Source organism: Salarias fasciatus, chromosome 22 (genome assembly GCF_902148845.1).
Source record: "Salarias fasciatus chromosome 22, fSalaFa1.1, whole genome shotgun sequence".
Lineage (NCBI taxonomy): Eukaryota > Metazoa > Chordata > Actinopteri > Blenniiformes > Blenniidae > Salarias > Salarias fasciatus.
Window position 1 is genome coordinate 18,908,227 of NC_043765.1, and position 24,139 is coordinate 18,932,365.

Here is a 24,139-nt window from a genome sequence, read left to right on the forward strand (position 1 = left end):
GGCTCTCCCCGGGGTCATCGGCAGTAGCAGTGTGGCGGTGTGTGTGTGTGTGTGTGTGTGTGTGTGTGTGTGGGGAGGCAGGAGGGAGGAGGCCGTGTTTACCATGATGCACTGCAAAAGGCTGAAACTGATTTTGGAAATGAGGTCAGACGGTGTTTCCGGGTCTGCGGGGCCCGCTCCATCTTTTCTCCAGTGTCTGCAGCTCTGGCATCAATATGCAACCTGAGCATGGAGGACTCGAGCCCATATTACTCAACACACACACACACACACACACACACACACACACACACACACACACACACACACGTAGACGCTTGATGAGTGAAAGAGGTGTGAAGGCACGCTGGGCTGGATCCTGTCGTCGGGGCGATGCGCTGCTCCACATATGTCCCCGTGGCTGCAGGTCTCGTCCTGGGGCGCTGCGCAGAGCTGGCTGATGGGAGATGTTCCCGTCGCAGCGGGACGCCGATCCAAAGGCTCGGCTCTGTTAAGGAGTTGTTAGCGTTAGATGAGTGTGTGTGTGAGTTTCCAATGACCGCCTGAGGTACGGCCCATCTGCTCCATGTAGCGTTTACGCCTCCTCCTGTTAGTCTGTGTGTTTGCGTCGGGAAAGTGAGCACACAAAGCTTCATTAGTGTGTGACACACACACCTTCTCGTCCCTATAAAGCCTGATCAGGCCATTCCTGCAGCCATAACTGCACATTTCCCCGTGCAGGCTGTCGTACCTCATGCATTATCAACTAGTACATTGACATAACATCGTAAAGCTCCCCCCTGCTGCCAGGCGCCGGCCTGATTCATCATCGTAAACGCCTGCATGTGCAGCTGAAGGGATTCCGCCGTGGTGACGCCGAGCGCGTCTGCTCCGAGCCTCCGGCGCTGATGTTTCTCCAGCTCGCGGGCTGCGCTGCAGACGGAGGCCGCTCAGCGTGGCGGCGGAGCCGCTCCTTCAATAATTGATGAGGACAATGAGAAACAAGCGGGCAGGCGCATTGTGTGACCTCCGCCGATGAGACGGCGAAGCCTTGCTTCGCTGTGAGGGAGGAGGAGGAGAGGAACAAAGAAATCAGGTCTGTGCAGATGATGGAGCGAACGCTGGAGAGAGAGAGCAGCAACAGGTTGACCCATAATGCACCTCTGTTAAAACTCAAACCCTGACTACGTCTATCGTCCTGTTAGAACGTCTCTGAATACGTGTTCTTGACTCCCTTAAGTCCGTGTCCTTCAGCTGTGGACGTCCCTATGCTGAGCTCAAAGCCCCATTGTTGTGACTGACTTCAGCGATCAGCTCCTCGTGGGAGGAATATGCTCTACGAGGCGGATGCTGGTGCTTCTAAACTTAGGAAGACAAAACAAAAAACAAACAAAAAAACCCACAGACGTGCAGACAGCAGCAGAGTACTGAGGGGCTTTGCCTCCAGAACAGGCAGGAAACAACAGCTTTCAGTGCTAATGCTAATGCTAATGCTAATGCTCCTCATCTGTGTGTGTGACTGACGCTACCAGGATCATTCCCACCCCAAGTAACTGTAACTTTACTCTCAGAGTCTCTCTGCTACTTCATAAGAACAAATTCAGACTCGTTTTGACAGGAAGCCAGGTGCACTCAGAGGTTTCTGTGTTTTTACAGGGTGCAGCTTTGGTCTCGTTGAAGATCGATCACAATCCATCCTCTTGTTCACAATATAACCAAGAGTTTATTCCAAAATGTGATCGTGAGCGTGTGTTTGTTTGTTTTTTTTGGATACTGGACCTTACACACACACAGAGACACAGACACACACACACACACACCCCAAGCCATGTTTTGAACTGAATGTTCTCTCTTTCTGCACATTTGAAACAAAGTTCATATTCACAGTGTCAGACACCCTGTTTGATCTTTATTACCACACACACACACACACACACACACAGCACCTGCAATATGTCCTGTGTTTCTACACTCCTCGTATATTTTACCTAGTGCACCAATGATGTTTCTTAACTTCTTTTCCTCAATCTTATCAGATGAATTCTATCAATATGAGACGGTTCCTCTCTCACGAGGAGAATCGATGCACACTGACTGTTAACTCCTATTCTTTCCTTATCTGATCTCTGTGTGTAAGAAAAAGAAAAAAAGGAAAAAAAAAACTGCCATCGTTCTTGTTGTAAATGGTGTTTACTGACAAATGAAGAAACTATTGCGTTCTGGTGCTGTTGTTGTTTGACTCGATGTACAGTTTCGACCTTCTCCAGAGTGATCTGTGTGACTAGAACATTCTGCAGACGTCCGGTTCCAACTGAATAAAGATTTTTTGGCAGCTGTTTGTTAACTGCTGTCATGGTGTCTTTATTGGATTATTGAACTGTTTACTACACCGAGTATTGTAGAAATTAAAAAGAAAAAAAACCCTACAGATAAAGCCGGGTTTCCATGAGATCATACTTTAGTTGAGGCGTTTGCTGCTGGTTTCACTCATATAAAATTGTAATTAATTCTGTTTTTCCAGAGTATGCTCTGTGTAAAACCCAATTAATTTGTAATTAGTCTGATAATATTTGCCATAATAATCAGGTTTGAAACATACACAAACCCAGATTGACTCAGCAGAGTGTGAAAGTGTGTGTGTTTATGATTGTTCACTGAAATGGATGGTTTCCTCTCTAAATTCAAATATTTTTATGCATTCTTCTAATTATTATTATTGTTTAGGGGTTGTAGTTGTAGATATGCAGGTCTTCCACCGACAGGGGGCGCTGCAGCTCCTCCTCCCACCGTCCACAGACTTACAGCTGAGGTTAATTAGTGTCTTTAAATTGACCAAAAGCACGAGGGTGTATTCTCCCTTGTCCACGTGGTCACCTGGGATGAGATCCAGCTCCATATTTGATCAAATACATATCATAGTTAATTTTTTATCAGCTGGTTAATGTTTAATATTTTGTTTTGCAGTGAAAATTGAGCCTGTCTTTGTCTAAAAGAAACCACTTTATTGTTCGCTTCTTACAGGACAGCAGCGCTGCCTTGCATGTTTATTTAAGTCTTCCGTCTTCAACAAGCCCGCATGTGAAGCCACCACCACTGACAATCAGGTGAGTTGCAGCAAGGACACCCCTAAATTATGCAAAACAGGTCTAAAATTAGCATATATAGGATGCATTAGACCTTGGATTAAAGAATGATGTGTAATAATATTATGAATTTCTCGAGCATGAGCTGAGGAGTATTTGTATATGTTTTATTTATGGATTAAACAGCTCGTTGTAGGGAAAGGATCCTCCTCCACAGCATTCAGCTCTGCAGACAAATACAGACATCAGCAGTGGAGTCTCCTCTCAGCGCCCTCCTGTGGTCAGATGCGGTACTGCACCCAGAGGAGCTCACTTTCAACCACAGGCGTCTCATCACTGTACTTTTTGTTTTACTTTTTATGTGGTGTATTTTCAGCCTCTTCTATACCCTACGCCGACAAAAAAAAAAAAAAAAATTCTTCAGCTGTTATCTTACAAATAACATTTTAGAAAACCCACTGTTAAGATTTAATTAGAAATTATAATTGATTTCTGCCGTCTATGATTCCAAATAGAAAATAAAACAATTTCTGTAACTTTTTTGGTAACTTTTCTTTTTTAGGTGTCTGTCCATATTCAAAAGTAACTATCTACTTTTTGCAAATTTCATTCTTCAAACTGACGCGTTTGAGAAACGTCTCAAGATTCAGTGAAGTGAAAAAATCAGCTGCTAATAACAAAATGTCAAAACTTCCTATTTCTTTGAAAAAAAAAACTAACTGGAGTTTTAAAATGAAGATAATACTTTTTCTTTCAATCGTTCATTTTTTGATTCAAAGTAGTGCTTGTGTAGATGTGCACATTACATCTCGTGTCTCACCGCCAATAAGGTTCAAGATGCTTTAAAAAAGGAATCATTTATCAATGAAGTTGAAACATTTATTCTTATTTATGCACTTGAGCAATTTTCAGGTGAAAACCTTCAATTAGTCCAGCAGTAAAAGAGTCCAAACTCCAGGGGAGCAACGTTACATGAGGAGATGAGACTTTATTCATGTTGAAAAACAGACAAAAACATGCAAAACAAGACAACATTCAGGAGTGCTGCTGATCCGCCGTCTGTGTGGCGACTGAGATGATTCACCCGGGTGTGTGTGTGTGTGTGTGTGCGTGTGTCTGTGCTCGTCTAGCAGCAGGGAAGAAGCAGTACCAGGACTCTGCAGCCAAATCTGCGTTACCCCCATGTGTCCTTCACATAGCTCACTGTGTGAGTTTGTGCCAGAGGAAACCTTGACTGTGTGTTCAGACTGCCTCCGTTTGCACTCGGAGGTAAATCTAACCTCCATCAGAACCATTTAACCTACGCTTGATCCAACTCGGCCCTAACGTGTTTTACAAACAGGACGAGTTTGATGAGACACCGAGGATTTGACCCTCAGCATGGAAATAAATCTGCTCTCGAATGTCTTCGAAACAGAAAGAAAATCCAGCTTTTGGGTTGGATTTCCATCTGGACCTGATGAAGAACAGGTTCAGAGAGAAACGGGGAGAAAGGAAGGTTCAGCTGTGAATGTTTGATAGGTGACGTCAACACTCCGCTTCTGAAGTTACACTACTGTGCATCTCACAATTTAACGGTTCAACGAAACTTTCACAGCTTGAAGAAGACAGAAATAAACGCCTTCATGCTGTAAATAAAGTTGTGTGTGAACCTCCTCGGTTCCACTGTCATCCCGTATCAGTTGACTAAAGCGACACCCGGTGAAGAACGACCCCGCTACGCCTCTTTTCTCCTCTTTCTTCCCCCCCGTGTTCCTCACGGGGTGGGCAGGCACGGCGTTGCCTCCCTCGCAGAAACAATGGCCGAGTGTTTAAATATTGACTCTGGCTCTGGAAGAGACACATGTATTTCACTCTGGGCCCGGGTCAAGGCCGAGCCCCGACGCCATGTTGGCCCTGCCTCCGTTCTGCTGGTCTTGGCTGTTTTCCTGCAGCTAGCTGAGCGCTGAGATCACTTTCTGAGAGGGCACACTCTATTATGAAATTCAAGATTGTGAGTTCATTGTTCTACCGATACCACGTGGCGTACCTTCATGGCACAAAAAGGCGTACATTCAAACTCCGAACAGTGTTATGGACTGAAATTACTGGAAACAGTGAGGAAAACAAGAAGGAGGAAGCCAACAGTTAACCAAGAGTAGGGCAAAAAAGGAGGCACACCAAGCAAGTGCTTATTATAACAACATATGATACAAGTTTCATGCAAGACAACATCCGTCTGGCTCACATAGAAAGTGTAAATTCTTTTTTTTTTTTTTCTTTTCTCCACTCAGATAAACATTGAAGCATGAATTCCATAAACAATTAATTGGAGCGTGTTTTGGCATCTGGGCTTGTGCTGGTTTAATAAAGGCAGAGAGGGAGAAGAGAGGGAGGAGAGGAAAGCATTTCTCCCATCCGGAGCCCAAACACGCTAAAAAAAAAAACAACAAAAAAAAAAACATCCACGAAGGGCACAGAAGGCCCTCCTGTCTGCATGAGTCGAGTTTCCACACTGGTTAGGGAGTGAGAGCGCGTCAGGAGACCGGAGCAGACAATTAGATCACAGGGAGGCCGATGGTGAGTCATTTGTTTGCAATAAAGAGCGACTGGCACACGGGAGTTAAGGAGGTGAGCGGCGAGGGCCCGGGAGGGGTTAGAGGGTCAAGTGAGGAGGGACGAAGGGGTCGGAGGGAGGTTGGGGGGGGGGGGGGGGGGGGGTCAGGCCGCCCTCAGTGCATTGGCAAGTCCTTGGTGGGCGAGTCCTGTGGCTGAGGGAGCAGGGGGTCGCTGGTGGGAGGGGGGCCGTCGTCCTGGTTGGCAGGGTCAGAGCTGGATGCTGAGGGAGACATCTTGGTCTGGAACAGCGAGAAGAAGTCACATTACTTACTCACCATGTTATTTATACACATCTAGAGGAAAAAAAAAAAACAAACTCAGATCCATCAGATAAAGAACCTAAAATATTAAAATACAATTCAATCACTTTGACAAGAAACTGATTGGAAGAGGAAAAAGTAACTGATTATTCATCCTAAATGCAAACAATCACATTCATAATTCATGCAGCGAGCCTGAACATTAAAAGCCAGATCATGGCACCATTTCTGGAGTCATCAGAACATTGAAGTGATCATGTAAACAATTTGTTTGTGGAATGCTTCATCAGATAATGGCAGTTATGGAAAATTGCATTAATGCACCGAGAATTCTCGTCAATCCTCTTTGTGTTTGGTAATCTGACTCGGTCCGCTCTTTTATATCTGTGGTTGGGTGAAAAACAAATTGTACAAAACTGCAGTGACGAAGCCGGGATGTTATTGGAGTACAGAATACAACAAAAATGATCTGCAGCGTATGAAAAAAGATGATCAGGCTTGCATGGACTCCAAAGAAATCCAGTAACAAGCTGAAACATTTCTGAAGTGCATGAAAACACACAGACCTAATTATTGCCATAATGATCTGATCTGATGATCATCGTGTAAACTGACTCAGTGGCATCTCTTCTTCCTCTTAAAAACCTCAGAAACACAAAAACATCTGCTCCCATCCAGATATTTATACCCAGTGAACGGTCGCTCGCTGTATATTTTCTCTTTTACTGGACATTATATCTAAACCCTGGAGATGGCTGTCGATGAAAATCCCGGTGGATCAGCGGTTTGTGAAACGCTCATCCTGTCTGGCATCGAGTTTCTGTCACTGGCTGATAATCTACCTGCAGTGGCAGGTGAGTGTATTTCTGTGTAATGTGACGTCTCTGTCGTTCCTGCTTTCTCATCTCGTTCACCGGCCTCCTCGTGGTTCGCTGTCGTCTCTGAATTAAACTTGCATTTCTGCCACATTTGTTCAATAGAAAAATGATTGTGGTTGATTTATTGGGCCTACATCCAGTTGCTGAGCTATGTGGCTTTTTCTGCAGTTTATTTTTAAAGAACCATCAGATAAAACTTGAGGAAAACACCAAGGAGTGATTCAGTGTGGCTCTGCAGCCGTCTCCACTCCACAATCACGACATAATCCCACTCAAAACATTGATTCAGATTTCCAGATGAAGTGTGAACTGGCTGCAACCTTTGTAAATATTCATGGGGTTTAAATCCCACTGAGGGACAAGCGGAGAGAGGCCCCTGGAAGATTAGCACAGTTACTGAAAGATTAATACTCTAATCTGGGTGTAAAGAATTGTGAAATGTCTCCTGGGCGTCAGAGTCGGTCTTTCCATGTTTCAGGTCGGAGCCACGTCTCTAAACGATCCCGTTGTCGGCCTGCTCCAGTGCTTTTGTCGTCCCTTACCTTCAGCGTCTCGACTCTCTCCTCAAAGGACTTGAAAGTTGGTGCGTTCCTGTGAAAGGACAGAGCGAGAAACAGTGAGTGACCGCCTCCCGATCGGACCTGTACCGATTCAATCAGCCTGATTTCATCAGAGGTTTGGGGAAAACAGACATACAGACAAACTTTATGTGTTTTTAAAGAGGGGGGAAAAGGCGCTGGACATCCTGTGTAAGCTCGAACAGGTCCTGCTATCTGATCCTCCAGACACACAATGGAAGAACTTTCTAAAGGGACCTCATTGGGTTCAGTTACACTGAAAAGGTGCAAACTGAAGAAGGTGAGAGTGGAAAGTAGATCCCCTGTTTAAACAGGTCAAACATTTAACTTCTCTTACAACTCTCTGTTAGTGATAGTAATCTGTTGATTTAAGATTTTCTGACAGTAACTCCTTACCTAAACAATCAGAAGGTTATTAATAAGTAGTCAGCACATACGTTCCACAAAGAACAAATAATTCAGGCAGAGTTGGATCCATCACTCTGGAAATGATTTATTTTTGTGTGCAGAACACAGCTTGTTTGGTCCTTTGTGAAGTGGGAGTTTCTCGGCTCACAGTTCATAAATGCTGCCTTGACTTTTATCTCCAAATTTCTGCTCGACCAAACAGCAGCCTGGCTGAGTGAGATTGCCGAGCGTGAAGCATCACTGATAGTGAGGCTTGGAGGAGGAGCGGCTGCATCTTCACGTGATTAGCATGAAAAAGAAAACATCAAGTTCTCCTGTCTTCTCCTGCACACGCAAATACTGACCAGACTTTATTTCACTTAAAATCAACATTTGCACAAGACCTGCGTGGACAGACGCGTGGAGGCCCCTTACCTCATGGCCGGCATGCTAGCAGAGTGTTGTAATGAATGCATGCTGTCCGGCAGCATTGTGGGAAACAAAGGGGAGGTTAGCGGTCCCTTCAGCGTAGCAGCATAGTGTAAAGTTTGATACACACACAAAAAAACAATAGAAAAACATGCTCCCGTATTGTACAACCCCTCATTTATTGTACCAAGTGAACAAATCCTACAAATCCCACTTTATCCAATTAAGATCGATTGTGTATTAACACAGTGTGCATCTTGCTAATCCTGCGTATTATGGGTGAATATAATGTCATCAAGCGGACGCGCAGAAAACCACCGCAAAGCACGAACGTGCGCCGACATGCAGCGCCTCCTGACCCCTGTCGGGTCACCCTTTGAACCCCGCCCCCACTTTGAACCGGCTTTGGCCGGACCGAGAGGCTGCACTTCTCAGCATATTGCGGCTTCTGAGGGGGCTAATAATCTTGTTTGCAGCTCAGTAATCCAGAGAGAAAGAGGATGACAAGGGAGAAGACAGATTAGGAACTGGGAGGATCAGCGAGTGACACGTCTCATGTTACAATCTGCTGTTGGCTTCTAAAAGCCGCGTGTAATCAGGAAATATTAAATGAAGTGCAGTCAGATACGGCAGTGGAAGACTTTGGCAGTTTGAAAGCAGAACTGGAGGACCTCTTGTCACAGGGCGCTGTAATTACAGTCATGTGATAAGAATAAAGGTCATCTGCAGTTTCATATAGAATTTACTGAATGGTCTTTGTCACAATAAACAAGATTAATTTTAACAGTACAGAACAGATGTAAAAAAGCTAAACAGTAGGTTAGAAGAGAATGGAATAGAAAAATAGATGAGTTGCACTGAATGTAAACATTAAAATTCAATTTATGCCTAGGTGGCAGTGTTGAGTCAGTCTGTTGCTGATCTTGTGCTTCTTTTATTGCAGTGGTTCAGATTAAATCCAGTGGGTAAATGGCTAACAGCTGCTCATCATGTCCACCACTCAGTCTGAAACTGTGATCAACATTCCACCGGTGGAAAGTTGGGGAAAGTCCCTTTCAACATGATCTAATATGATCAAAACAGAGCTTCAAATAGAGATATTTAAGACATGAAAGTCCTATAAAATGAGTATTATCTTTCCTTCATGAAAAACATGACTCCTTTGTAAACGGGATGCTCACTGTGTGACAGCAGGACTGTTGTTTTCTATCATTCTGTTTATTACCGATGGTTAGGTAAGTTTTACATACAAAGAAGATGTTGCAGCTTTAACAAACATTATCTCTGTATTACTGTCATGTGCATGTTGAAAAACAAGTGCGAACAAGGCAAAACACACATTTCTCGTGTTTCTATTGTGTGTATTCTGAACAGAGGGAAACTAGTTGTTTCCTTCCAGCTTGAGGCTGGCACGATGAAATGGTTTAACCCGTTTAACCAGTTCAACAGCAACCTTTGGAGAGACTTTTGGATCATGTCAAATATAAATTAGGAAGTAAACAGTTTGATTTTGGTCCTGTCAGAGGAATACTTCCTGAGATCACCCCAACACAGTAGCTGTTTCTGAGCAGTCAGTGCATAAAAACCACTGTTCATGTTCTGATATACAGGTGTGTGGGACGGCCTGTAAGCCGGTCTCGGGGTTCAGATCATTACAACAATATGCCCAGATTCAAGTCCAGGTTGGGCTTTGGGGCTTTTCACTGAGGACTCTGCATGTTCACTGTGTGCGCTTCAGTTTTTTGTCCCGTGACGGACTGGAGACCTACTTTACCCATAGTTATCTGGGATTGACTCGAACAAGGCCTGACAGCATTCGGCTGATTGCTTAAATCAAACTGTAACGAGGCGAACTCAGGTTTTTAAAGCTGCGTCTCTCTCCAACTCACCTGACATCTTCGAATTTTCGGCTGATGGCTGAGCCCATATTGGTGAAGGCTGCCGTGGCCTTTAGACCCGCCTGAGACAGAGTTTCAGAAGTCCTCCTGTAGCTGAAACAGACAGAGGCAGTCAGAGGGGGATGTGCTGGAGACTGGCAGCCAGAGGGAGGATATGAGAGTGATCAGATTGAGACTGGAGGATCAAAGGCTGCAAAGAGGCACTGAGGTCAGAGCGAAACTTTTTATTTTTCCACTGTAGAGAGCCCGAGAACATCAGAATGCTGCTCATTTCCTGGAACATAAAACCCATCAAAGTCTCACACGGGCTACAGGCAGCCTGTCAAGAGAGCTGACAGCTTATTCCTTATAAAGCAGCGAGGAAGCCCTCGTTTCAACTCTGCTGACAGTTGTGGGTAAGTTGAGGAAATTATAGGAAAAAGCTGGTCGAAAAGTTTCTGGCTTTATTTATTTATTTATTTTTGTCAGCCAAAGGACAAAATGCTACATAGGCGTTCAGGAAAATCTGCGTCCAGTCACACTGAAACGCTGGGAGAACTTACGCAGTGGAGGTGGTGACCTCCTGCCAGGTCTTGGTGATGTTCTGCTTCAGCTCATTGAGAGGAGTGATGCCCAGCTTCCTCTTGATCTCCGCCAACTGCTTCTCCTTGGCTGCCAGCACCTGGGACAGAGTCTGGATCTCATCTTCAACCTGGACACACACACATACACGCAAACATACACACTCCTATTAGATCGCACATCAATGAAATTGATTCAATCTTAAGACTGGATCATTTATAGTTCTTGAAAGAACAGAGAACAGTAGAAACCAGCAGAAAGCGCCAGAAGTTGTATCTATCTGTAGAGTCAACAGAGCTTTCATCAGTTAATGCAACTTTAATATGTGAAGCTGCTACATCATCTAAGAATAACCTTCATCTTGTCGTACATTATCATACCAATAACTGCTTCCTGAGCTGGCTGTCCCCCACTCACTCCACTCGCAGTCTAAAATCATGCAATTGAGGTTTTAAAATTGTCCATCGGTGTAAATGTGAGTGTGTGTGAGTGTCTGACTCTGTGCTCGCCCCGTGATGGAGTAGCCCGCCACCAAAAGTGTGACGCTGACTCATCAGCTGGGATCCGCTCTGGCAAACATGACTGAAACTTGGCTAACCTTTAAACTTCAAGCCCCCATCTTTACTCTGTGTCTATTTGGACAAGACACTGCACCTCGTGTTTCAGTTGCAGTTGTTGAATGTGACTCAGAGTGTGAAGCACTTCGACACTGCCTTGTACGTGAAGTACGTTCATCATTCACTTCCTCAGTTACTCATATTCACTCATTCATGACCACGTGGCTGCTCGCCCTTCGTCGGGAGCGTCTGCCAGTGGTGTGAAAAACCCAGGCCGACCTTGGCCAGCTCCTGCTGCAGCTCCTGACGCTCCTCCTCCGTCATGGCGGGGGCAGACGGCGGGGGACCGACGGACGCCATCGCATCTTCTCCCACCTCTGGGACTGAGTCCGAATGCTCCTGAGTGCCTGGGAGAGACAGAGAAAACAAACCATCAGCACCTCGGACCCGTCGAGGCTGTAGAGGTGGTTGTTGTTTTTTGTTTTAATCATCTATTTTTAGTGACGTGTAAGAGTGCTCATGCGAGCTGAGTGACAGCGGACAGGTTGGCATGAGAGGACGGGCTGATGTGGGCTATCGGTTAAAAACAAAGATACAAACCAAAAAAAAAAAAAATCTTGAACGAAAAACACACACACACACACACACACACACACACACACACACACACACACACACCACACACACACACACCACACACACACACACACACACACACACACACACACACAGTCTTGTATTTCTATCCTTGTGGGGACCGTCCATTGACTCCCATTCATGTCTAGCCCCTAACCCTGACCCTTACCCTAACCCTAACCCACACCACAACAAAGCCTAACCCTAAAGAAATGTTTTTGCACTTTTACTTTTTTCAGTAACAACAACATGGTCAAGAAAACACAGTTTCTCCTACTTAGGACCGGAAAAAGGTCCCCACAAGGCACGTCGTTCCACGTTTTGCTATCCTTGTGGGGACATTTGGCCCCGACAAGGATAGAAATACAAGAACACACACACACACACACACACACACACACACAAACTGAACCCAAACAGTGCAGGTGTAATTGAAAAGAGAGAAACTTTTCATGTTTATGAGCATTCACTGCTCCTGTGCACCACAAATACACAGCTTCACACATATGTACACACTTGTCTTTGATGCTGCTGTCTTTGACTGAGCTGAGCCGAGCAGAGCATCAATAATACAGGAAACTTTTGAGAAGGATACTTCCTGAGTTCAGACAGTGTGTGTGTGTGTGTGTGTGTGTGTGTGTGTGTGTGTGTGTGTGTGTGTGTGTGTGTGTGTGTGTGTGTGTGGGGGGGGGGGGGGGGGTGTGTGTGTGTGGTGGATGTTGAGGATCTGTGAATGAACAGGAGCTGATGATGGGGATGTTCTGGGCCAGGAGCGAGCTGGAACACACAAATCTGTCTCAGAGGTCACTTCTCTTTCTATCCAGTCTGTCCGATCGTTTGGAGGAAGTGAAAACACAGAGACAAAGACTAAAAAAGCACAGTATTAAAAATAAGAAAAGGGGGAAGCCTTCAGAATGAATAATAAAGCAGTGGTATGGGTAGAAGTTGGAAAAAAGGAACTAAGTTCATTGATGTTCTTTGTCGTTTCCCCCAGCAGGACAGTGGGCAGAAGTATAATATAAACTGAGAAGAGATCAAAATACAACCGAACAGTCAGCATCACCACCAGCATGACAGCAGCGGGAGAATTCTGGCTTCACACCAAACAATACCCTCGTCAAAATATAACAGATTATCATAAATTAGGACTCGCTTTTAGGGTGAATATAAACATTCTTATTTTCCAAGAGAACTGAGGCAGCTGTTTCTGAATATTCATGTTATGCTAAGCTAACCACCCGGCATCTACAGCTTCATCTGCAAACTACTAAGGAGGACAGAGTCCATTTCTGTCCCCAGAGGTGTGATCTTCACAAGTGAACTGGAAGACAATTTATTGCACATCAATGTAAGCAAGTGCACCTTTCTTCACATGGCCTGATGTACAGATAAACCCTGCAAGTCAACATCTAAGTTTCATCTTCCTTACAGAGTAATTTCACAACCACATGGAGGGCCAACTGTTGCCTGAAAAAAAAAAAAGCCACTTGGAATCAATTTTCCTCTCCTCTTCCTCCCAGCTCATTCCAAACGCTTGGCTCCCGTTCATTGTTCTGAGCTACAGACAGACGCTTTACAAAACAACATGACGGAGGCTTGAGTGAGGTGAGGACATAGACACAAACATCACAAAAATCCGCTGCTCTACTCCCATACAGGCTGTGGAATTTCCTCCAAACTGTCTGGAAAGCCCAGAAAAAAAAAAAAAAAAAAAGCTCCACATCCTTTCAATCAAGCATCCATCCATCTTTAACCAACTGGTGGGATGCTGGAGACGAAGGCAGCTGACTGTGTGTGAGGCAGATTACCACAGGACAGATCCCCAGTCCATCAGAGAGACACACAGTCCCAGACACACCATCTCAGAGTCACACACACTCTCTTTTTGGATTGACGGGCTGACGCGAGGGAAAATTGGCATCACACACAGGTAGATCATTTAAACTGCAAACATTTAAAAGGCACACAAGCCTGAAGTCACTGCGATAGGAGAGTGCCAATCACAAACACCGATCCATGTCAAACACTGAATGCTGGACTTTCCCCTCATTCTAATTATTATCATGAGAATAAGACGAGCTCACTGGACCTGTTCATGATCAAACATGCTCAACTGATAGCAACGGAAACTAGCGACGAAAGGAACGTTAATGAAGTGAGTAGACACAAAGGAAGAAGAGTAATAGAGGAAATGCTGCTTCAGTCTACATATCAGTAACCACCCCCGCTGTTTCTCTGAAGCCTTTTGCTTCATTTGCGCCAGAGCTCTCTCTCTTATCTCTTGCTTGTCTCACATTTGCCCTCACTTTCCTATTAGTGGTGTTCAGCACTACAACACACACAAGACACACATACACACCTGCTTACAAAGACAGTATTGTGTAACAGACACTTCCTCTTACATCGGCTGTCCTTGAGTCACTATTTTCTAAGTCCTCAGTGTTTTATTCTCATAACCGTTGGTATGTTGCTCCAGGCATAAGATTGTGATCTGCTTTTTCTTTAAGCACCTTGTCAGAATTATCTGCTATGTAAAACAAAAAAAAAAAAAAAACTAACTAAATGTATTCCTGCAGGAAGCAATGCAAGCGGCTCTGTCTGAGTAAACTTAAGGCTTGCAGCACCACTAAGTGCTTAGAGAACAGAAGTGTACATGTGAGTGTGGGTAGAAGTTTGGCTCACAGCGCCAAACTCCATACCCACCCACATCACTACCCAGTCCCTCTGGTTGAGCTCATTTCCTGTAACCAACCTCTGCCCTGTGGCCTCACTGCTAAGTGTGGCTGTAAAATCTACAGGAAAAAACATCAACAAATGGAAGAAAAGATAACTTAAACTTTCTGCTGAAGGAAGGTTGTGATTAAACTCATTTCTACTTCATGATGCTACTGCAGTGCTGTCACTATTTTGAACAGGATTAATCACCCAGAAAAATAAGGAAACTATGGATCACTCTGGGCAAAATCACAATGCACATTGAATTTTTTTTTTTTTTTTTTTTTTTAATAGAAACCAAGACAGTGAGAAATCAATAAAAACATAACTGGAGATTGCCCATTAAAAGTTTGGCATCTCCTCAAGCCAGTTTAAGGCCCAATCACAGAGAAAGTTAAGTCTCCACTGTACCTGCCTACTTTTAGCATGCCCACTGGCACACATAAACAGGAAATACAATTATACAATACTTGTATACTTAAATATATGTTCTGTGTCAATGCCCCATATTCAATTCCCTGGCACAACACTGTAAAAACCATCTTACCTTTGAGTCTTGGATGACACTGTCTGAGCCAAGAGAAAACAGCCAAACTGAATATGATCCATTTCCATCCCTCCCCCATCAATCTTTTATAGTTTCATCCACCTCTGGGTCACTCAGTGCCAGAGCGAATAATAGAGCACGCCATGGACAGGTCACCAGCCCATCACAGGGCATACGCTGGAGGTGAGAGTGCTCACCACGACACAACAGTGTCGAGGAACTAATACTGAGAACAAACCTGCTGATGTATCCCCACAATCTATAACACAAAGACAAGATCTAAAACTCCATGAGATATACAATGAGCTTTAAATAAAAAAGGAAATAAACAGTGAGAACCACCTCAATAAAGGCCAGAAATTAAATAATCAGAGCGATGGGAACTTAAACATGAGAAATTAAGGAAATTCATGATTAAACAACAATGAACACAGGCTGCCGGTTGCCATTCTACACAACACTGACGATTACCATTTGCACCCCGCCCCCCCTGCCCTCCTCCCCCCTTGTAGTTCAAACTCCCCCAAATTCTTCCCGGTCAATGAACCAAACCGGTGTTTTGTCTCGTTTCCTACACACACACACACACACACACACGCACATGCACACGTCCTCCACTTGGCCTCTCCCTTTCCTCCTTGTGATTACCTCTGGCTCTGCCGGCGGGCGAGCTGGGTGGCGTGTCGCTGTAGGCTGGGGAGAGGTAGAGGTAGCTGGCATTGACTCCTTGTTCAAAGTCAAACGGAGAGTGGTATTCCTCCAGTGGCTCCATAGTCAGTGCTGCAGCTCAGAGCGACTCCTTCCCCCTCTGCCGCCGCCGCTGCCGCCGCTACCTAAGCAAAGTGCTGATTGTCTGCATGTGATCCAGGCATGTGCTGGTCGTCCCTGTGTTCTCCTAGTCCCTGGTATTGGATGCGGTAGAGATATACGCTGTCCGAAAGTGAGCGTGGGCACGAGGGGAGAAGTTTTGCAAAAGCTTGTCGAAAGTTACCTTGTCGGGCTGAGATTAGAGTTTATTATGTTGTGTCTCTGTGTCTGAGACGACATGCTGAACGCTATCAGAAACCTTTACTGGCCGTTAATGAGTTACCTGTTCCCTCAAGCAGCTGTTGAAGCAGACACACTCACTCCTGCCTCCTCTCCACTGTAATCCCAAAGGTCAACTCCCAGTCCATCCTCCAAGCAGCCGCTTGTGCAATCAGTGGCATTATCAGGAGCTAGCAGCTGCTAGCAGAACCTGTGCTCCCGCTCTAGTTATGGTCGTTTCGGGTCCGCCTGCCAATTCCCATCCTCATTCGCTTTCCACCATCTCGCCTGCCATCCAAGGAAGAAATAAGAGAGGTCCCATTTGTGAGGGCAGGTCATGTGGTGTGTGCATGTGTGTGTGTGTGTGTTGGGGGCGCATTAGATGAAAAGCATAATCTGCAGTGTCCCAGATTACAGCTGAGCGGTAATCCAGGGTGGACGGTCCAGCTTGAAGCAGCAGTAATGCTAGTCAGATAGAATGGAGGGGAGAGATGTGCCAGAGGCTACACTGTGCATCATGTATGCATTTGAGGGAAAGCGCTGCGTGAAAAAGAGAAGACACTGTGAGTGTTTACGCTGTAATATTCATCACTGTAAGGTCACAAGACAGAACAGCTACTGAACCAGAAGCTTCCACAAGGCACAAAAACAATGCTTCAATCGAAAACTTTACCCCAATTTTTTAAGTAGTCAGGGTGTCATAATAAACTGTGCGCCCCGAAAATGGAACCAGGTTAGTGAACTCTACATGGAAAAAATAAATGGAAGAAATTCAATGTGCTATTTCTTCAAACACAATTTGCACATATCAAAACACCTGCTGCAATAGAAGGTGGCGTGGTGGACAGGAGGACAGTTTTCCTTGTGCATGTGTGGCTTGTCTCAGAACACTGAACTTTCCTTAGTCCTAAAACCTGTATTTGAGGCTAATTGATGGCACTCAATGGCCCCTAGTTGTGGTCGCTCTGTGAAAGACTTGTAACCTGTTCATCGTACCCCGTCTTTCTAGATTACAACTTCCACTTTCAGGTTGTAGGGAACCAGATCAGCATGTCTGCGTCACCCTCTCCAGGAAATACTGCACATTATGAAACAAGCACCGTTCAAAAAGAACTGAAGCAATGGGGAACAAAGTTCACTTTCAAATAAATTGACCACGCCTGTGCTGCTCACTCATTTAGATTCTTCTCCAATAAACTGTTCATCAAATGTGCTACGCCATCATCTGGATAATATGCAGAAACACATTTATATTTTTACATACACCAGATACTGAGGGGGTAAAAGCACTAAAGAAAGACTGTACATGCATGGGTGATCGTATTGCAAAAAACACTGCACCCACTGGTGGCACGAGCTGTAAAACTACAGTATTTAATCGTTCCGGTGCTTCTGTGTTTACAGCGGTGTATGGTTCGTGTGTGTGCGCGAGACCCTGAACATGATCTTGAACTTGGTAAAGTGGCATAGAAGTTGGATTTATAGTGTAATCTATTCTCAAGTGGTTTATGTTTTTGATTTTGGGCCTCGGCTCCTCGAAACACACCGATACTGGCAGGGAAGCAAGGTCAGTGCACTGGAGAACAGAAAAGGCCTCGTGGAGACTGCAAAAGAGTGAAGAGAAGAAAAGTCGAAGACTACCTGTAAGTATAATAAAACCTTTGAGTGAAAATAACTGATTAATACTCCTGTTCAACAGGCATAAAACATAGAAAGCAACTTCTACTCTCCAGGTTTTACACTTGAAAACAACTCATTCTTCAACAAAACATCAAGTCTCTAAAAGACTACTAGAAATACCATTAAATAACCAAACTATAATCAAGCATTGAATCTGGACTGAAACATACCGTTACATATTTGAGGGAGCAGCCAGTGACTGATAATCAAAATAAGTAGCACTCTAACAATAGTGACAAGAAAGCCCCCTGTTCCAAATGGCAGGCCTGTTTAAAATAAGAGAGATCCTACACAAGGAGATTTCGTCCTACTAATTTCAGGTCAGGCTCCAACGTAAACTTCCATTCAACAAGGTCAGTTCAAAAAAGTCCCGCCCACAGTCCCTCATCACATCAGCACACAAACACATCCTGCTGATCAGGGGCTTGACTCCCAAAGTGAATTTCCATTTCGATCCCCCATCGTGCGTCGTCCAACTGTAAGACACGAACCCTGTGAGCGGGAGGCTCATCTCCACATGAGAACCCGTGCTGTAGCTAAAACTATTTCCTACAGGATGGAATTAGTACTCCAAACCCTCACCTCTTCTGACCAGTGGATCCCCTCCTGCATGGGAAGCTGGATTCATGTGACACTTATTTATCAGAAAATGACAGCCAAGCTTGAACTGGATAAATCATAGAGCGTCACAGTCACAAACTGGTCAGCCCACTCCAGTGACAGTTTGATGCTTGGCATTTGAAATATTAACCAAAACAGATGAGAACACCAAAAACAACCCGAGCTGCCTGTTAACACTGTAAGCAGGAACAAACAGCCATTCTAAACTGGTTAATGAAGCACAGCGTGAGATCAATTACCTTCCTATTCAAGGCATACGCCGTCACATGATCGGTGTAAAACAAGAATCATGGGACGGGGATGATTGTGAAAGCAGTGACTTGGCCCACCAGGTTCTCATGAGATGTGCATCATGGGAAAACAGTAAGAAAGGCGTGGAGGGAGCAGCCCTCAGAGAGGGAATCGATAGTGTACATGTCTATCTAATCTATCAAACTGCGCAAACAGGCCTTCTGGAGACAAAGTCTGACATTTTGGGAATGTACGCCCCCACCTCTCTAGAGAGTGGCATCGCTCCTCTTGCCAAGAAAGGAAAGAGCATATTTCTCAGAGAACTAAACTACTGTTTACAGTTGCCATGATGAGTTATGGCCTTTTTTCAATCATAATGTTTCTGACTCCAGTCTTCATCTTCCTCTGTAATGATAATCATCGCTTGAAAGGTTCCTTGGTTCATTTTTCAACTGTCTCAAAGCAGCAATTCCACAGGATAATTCAAAAAATACAGTCACAGTTAATCTACAAAATATAGCAGTTTAGAAGTATAGCATATCAGAGACTGTGATTATTACATAAAAACATGTCATTCTATATTGTTACATTCCAATGAGATTTGTTTTGGTTATGTGTTATTCAGGCTGATATTATAAAAAAAAAGACCCAAAATTTCATAAGATCAGTGATTACTTAGTGGCAAAAACCACTAAGTTGAAAAACTATAAGACATAAAAATATATTTTAAAGCAAATTATTATTAGTGAGTACACATAAAAAATCTACAGAGATGAGGACAAGAACACCTCTTTATCCAATCAGGGGAAAAAAATACTTCACTATATTTGAGATAAACATGCAGTTCACATATGCACTGTGCTCCATTTGACAGAGATGCCTGAAGTTTCTCCCTGCAGTGTCATATAGGAAGATGGCAAAGCTGCTAGACAGGTGAGAGCACAGCCCAGCCAAATCTCACAGGTTGATGAAACATTCTCCATAAAGCTGCACTGAAAGCAGAGGAAAAATGAGCTCCCAAGTCTGTAATAAAAAAAATTGGATACCTTAATTTTGCTTTGATATAATAACTATTCTCATGTTACGATCATCAACTAGAGTTGGATCGCTGAATCTGCAGTAGTGGGACGGACAAAATATTTGGGGGAGCAATCAAGCAAAATGCAGCAGCTCTAAAGCTGAAATACCAAACATCAGTTATGACACATCATATTTTATTCTGCTTTTGCTCAGATAGCTATAAGCACAAAGAAAGTTCTGATGTTGGAGTGCCAACAAAGTTTCATTGCAGAAATGCACTGACAATAAAGATCTTCGAATCCTTTGATACTTCTCTTTAATCTTTGGGATGAAATGTATAAAAATGCAAAAATATTTTTCAAAATAACTTTGATAAAACGATAAAGACATCCATCTTCAAAAATAATAACATCCTCTGTACTCAACACACACCATGAGTGCCTTCAGGAGAAGAATATATGTGAAAAGTAAAACTAAAAGAGAAACTAGAAGTTCTATTAGAGAGAACCAAAAGGTTGAGTATAGAAGTAGACAGAATGTGGATGAGATCTACAATTTTACCTCCATGACAAACAGAAAATTATAATTCTAGTGTTGTGTCAATGTTTTCTTTTTTGTTGTGTTGCTTGTGAGTAGCTGTAAACAGGCGAACAATTTAGCAACGTTGTGCAATTTGACGAGCCTTTGAAACATATATTAAAAAAAAATTCCATCTCATCTTTCATCCTGGACTGAGCAATATTGCAAAGTGCATGCTATTTTCCAAACGATGGTACTATGGGCAGCAAATCTCTAACCTAGGGCGGTATCCAGACAATCAGTTATTTAATCATGCTGATGTCTGATAAGAATGAAATCATACCTTAAAGCAGGGCAGGAGGTTCAACTTTTTTTTTTTTTTTTTTTTAATCCATCTTTTATTTTCCATAGCATGTGACAAATCGCTCATGTTGAGAGACAGAGATTTTAGGAATTTTCCATGACAATGTTGATGTATAAAAACATATGAGAGCAATTTTTGAGAAAATAGGATTTTGTTCTGCTAAATGAATTTCTGGCTTGAACAAATCATCTGTACATCACTGGAGGGGATGTTGTCTGTGAGAGACTTCCTCAAATAACTAAAAGCGCTCAGTTGTGCCTCATAGAAATCTAATAAAGCAGAAACATTGGCCACTGCTCATGATCAATCTCATTAGAGAAGCAAATTGAAAAACAAGACGGACGTTGCCATTTTTTAACTGATTTGAAGCACAGCCAAAAGTTCCTGACCAAGAAGCGAAACAGTAAAAACAGACACCATCCAACTCTATAGCCAAAGGTGCTGGATAAAGACAGGAAGGATGTGAGAACAAACAACACATTTCTTTTTCAACACTTATGTTTATAACCTGGAACAACAGTAATGTGTGAAAAAGCTTTTCACCCCGAGGTCTCCAAGTACTGTACTATAGAAGTACTGCAATTTCCACAGTATGTAGAAATCAAACATCCTCTTTCCACTGTGTACAATTAACACAAATGCTAACAAATTCATCAAGTTACCCACAAACAAATTACAGAGCCAATACTGTGCGCGAATACCCACAGGCTGCTTCTCCCATCGGCCACAAAACCAAAAATAATAACTACAAGCAAAAACAACACTCATATGATCTGAACTCACTAATGGGAAACTTGATGCAACTGGAGAGGAACTTGTTATCAAGAAGGTCATCGACATACAGACGCACAATCAGAGGAGACAAAACACAGCCCTTTTAGTGCCTTCGATATGAACCGATATCTGCTTCAACCTAATAGACTAGCTCTCTCCTTCTCTTCTTTGTGCAATTCCCAAAATGAGAAACTGACAATAGGATGCAGAAGTAGACTTAAAATTTCACTGAAATATAACAATGAAAAACTAAAATGTGTAAGAAGACCAATTTAATAGATATTTTTGATCTGAAATACTGATGAGTGAATGGGCTGGAATGCAACAGGTACCACTGGCAAGGTGAGCAATTGGGAAGGATGCTGGTACATATGGTGGCAGGATGCAGCTGCCATGGATACCAGCATGCAAATGAGACACTGAAATGAACTCTGCAGTCTGTTGCCATGGCAGTGTAACTATAAAAAAGAGACTATAGTTCCTATGGTTGAATATAACACAATAAAGCATCTGAAGGTAAAAATGTGACTTTTGTCAACTACAATCCACACAAAAACCTCCGCAATACTGCAGTAAAGAGTATGAATAATTCCGGAGGCTTTCCTTATCATATGATCATTGTATTTGTATTCCAAACAGCAGGTTATTTCTGCACATTGATGCCACAAAGGGGCACACAGCTGTGTGCAACTAACTCACATTATGAGAGGAAATATTGCTTTCAAACAAGCTCTCTGTTTTTAAGCTGGCTTTAAAGCTACTTAAATACAGTCACAAAAAGAAAAGTCATGTGCGGTTGCAGATTGTCGACCACCTGCGCACACGTTACAAAATGCAATGCAGAAAAGGAAAATCTCAGTGAATAGATAAAAGGGAGTGGAGCCAGATCATCTGGTTATTACAGATGCCACTCTGATATGAATTAAATGCTAATTATTGTCCAGTATTGGGTTATGTCTGCTGAAAAACAGTTGTTTCAGACAACAGGATATTACTCCTGTGAAACGTGGGGGATGAAAATTGTTATTTGTAGAACAGAAATGAGGTCAGAACGTCTTTACCGAACACACCCTTGAGAAAAACAAATAAACCAACCACTTTACTCAGTCCAAATGGGGTGTGTGTGTATGTGTGCATGTGCAAAGAAAGCTGTGAGGTGTGTTTAATAAACTTGAGTTCTAAATACAAGCCTGATTGTTGCACACTTAGAGGATGAATATTTGCATTTGTATGCGAAGCCTCTGTCACAGTAGTGAAGTACAATCATAAAGAGGAGTGAGACAGCAGATGAGTACCTAGGAAGAAAAGACAGTACAGGATGACCTCAGGGAAGAGAGGAAGCAGGAGTGACAGGTAAGGCAGGATGCATTCACAGCATTCCTAGGGTTATTGCACACGACTGTGCGTGATTTGGCAGTTTGAAATCATTGATGCAGCTGCTTTGGTGAAGGACGGAAGTGTGAAATTGTCGGATAACACTTGATTTTGAGAGAAATTGTTAAACTGAGAGAAGACATTATCAACTCACTGAAGCACATTTTATGGTACTTTGCGGGACTTGGAATTAGTTGTCAGACGGGTGTAGCCTCCGTGTGCAGGTACAACACGTTTTCCCCCGAGAACTACTGACAACGAGACAAACTTCTTGTTTTCCTACTTAAACACTAACAGAAAAAACTTGCTTGTTGTGTTGTAACTCAAGCAATTCGATAGTCAGCCCAATGCTGAAATCTTACTGAATTATGCTTCCGTGTATTTTTTTTTAATTAAACGATGACAACGAGTTACATTAATATCTCACATAGATTCATCCTCTTCCTAAAGTCCCTGTGTTATTGCCGCTGTCTAAAGATGTGCACAACTGACTTCTTTCAAACTTAAAAAGTAGCATATGTTTCAGAGCCACGCAAAGTTAGCAACTTTGCTAACTCCATTGAGAGGAAAAGCAGTTGAAAGAACAACAATGGAGCAATGACACACTCGAGGAAGTTGTTTACCTTTCTGTGCATCCTCCATTGTAGGGCAGACGGTTGTTTGTAGAGCCTTAAAGTCCAGAGTTTGCAGGTTGTTCACTTTTCTCTGATCTTCCTGTTCTCTCTCCAGTGCGGTTGCCAGGCAGCGCGCCGTGCGGGGTGGGGCTCCGCGTGACGTCAGCACGCACCAGTGTAAACACAGGCAAGCACGTGGATCGAGTTTTAAGGCGTCAACGGCACTCCGCTAAAAAGACACGTCATTATTTGATCATCATTTAACACGTTTTACTATTTATAGTAATACGATTGAAAAAACTATGTGTTTAGCGTTTACTTTCACTGTCATTTATTTTGCACTGTAACTGAGATTTGAAAACTATGTGGTGTTTAATCAAGGAGGAATCCAAGACTTTCAAATGACGTTCATACAACAAATATTTACATTGCGTTTGAATGTACAAATTTCTTCCAAAAGACTGTGGTTTATTTCAAAAGTGGGACAGCTCTGTTTACCCACTTTTGACCTCACCTGTTCTTCTTGCTGGTGTTTAGAACAGTTAAGATCTCACTAAAGTGAAAACAGCTTCTATCCTCCAAACAGCCAACCTCACCTGACTTCCATCACAGAAGACTGGGACTCTAACAACCCTCTTTCTCTCATTTTGTGAATTTCACCCTACTTGTTTTGTGCAACATATTTTATTATATTTCCATTTTATGCTCATTGCGCACTGCCAGTTGCATGTTGCTCCTGAGATCAATAATACCAAAAGCCCACTTACCCATTATTTCCTTATGGAATTCAGATATAATAATTGCAAAGTA

General features: G+C 43.3%; 1 protein-coding gene across 4 annotated transcripts; it reads right to left on the minus strand.

Moving 5' to 3' along the window:
* Window positions 1–4,030: 4,030 nt before the first annotated feature.
* LOC115380931 (tumor protein D52-like) lies at window positions 4,031–23,486 on the minus strand. Of its 4 annotated transcripts, none has more exons than XM_030082239.1 (6): window positions 23,339–23,486; window positions 11,488–11,615; window positions 10,633–10,781; window positions 10,082–10,183; window positions 7,341–7,389; window positions 4,031–5,899 (listed from the first exon to the last, which is right to left on the minus strand). In XM_030082239.1, the coding sequence occupies exons 1-6, from the start codon at window positions 23,355–23,357 to the stop codon at window positions 5,774–5,776; spliced, it is 573 nt and encodes a 190-aa protein (XP_029938099.1). In that variant the 5' UTR covers window positions 23,358–23,486; the 3' UTR covers window positions 4,031–5,773. The 4 variants fall into 4 exon arrangements, with proteins under 4 accessions (XP_029938099.1, XP_029938098.1, XP_029938100.1 ...); XM_030082238.1 differs by lacking the exon at window positions 23,339–23,486 and adding an exon at window positions 15,755–16,131; XM_030082240.1 differs by lacking the exons at window positions 4,031–5,899; window positions 7,341–7,389; window positions 23,339–23,486 and adding exons at window positions 8,180–8,240; window positions 15,755–16,130.
* Between the last annotated feature and the right edge of the window lie 653 nt (window positions 23,487–24,139).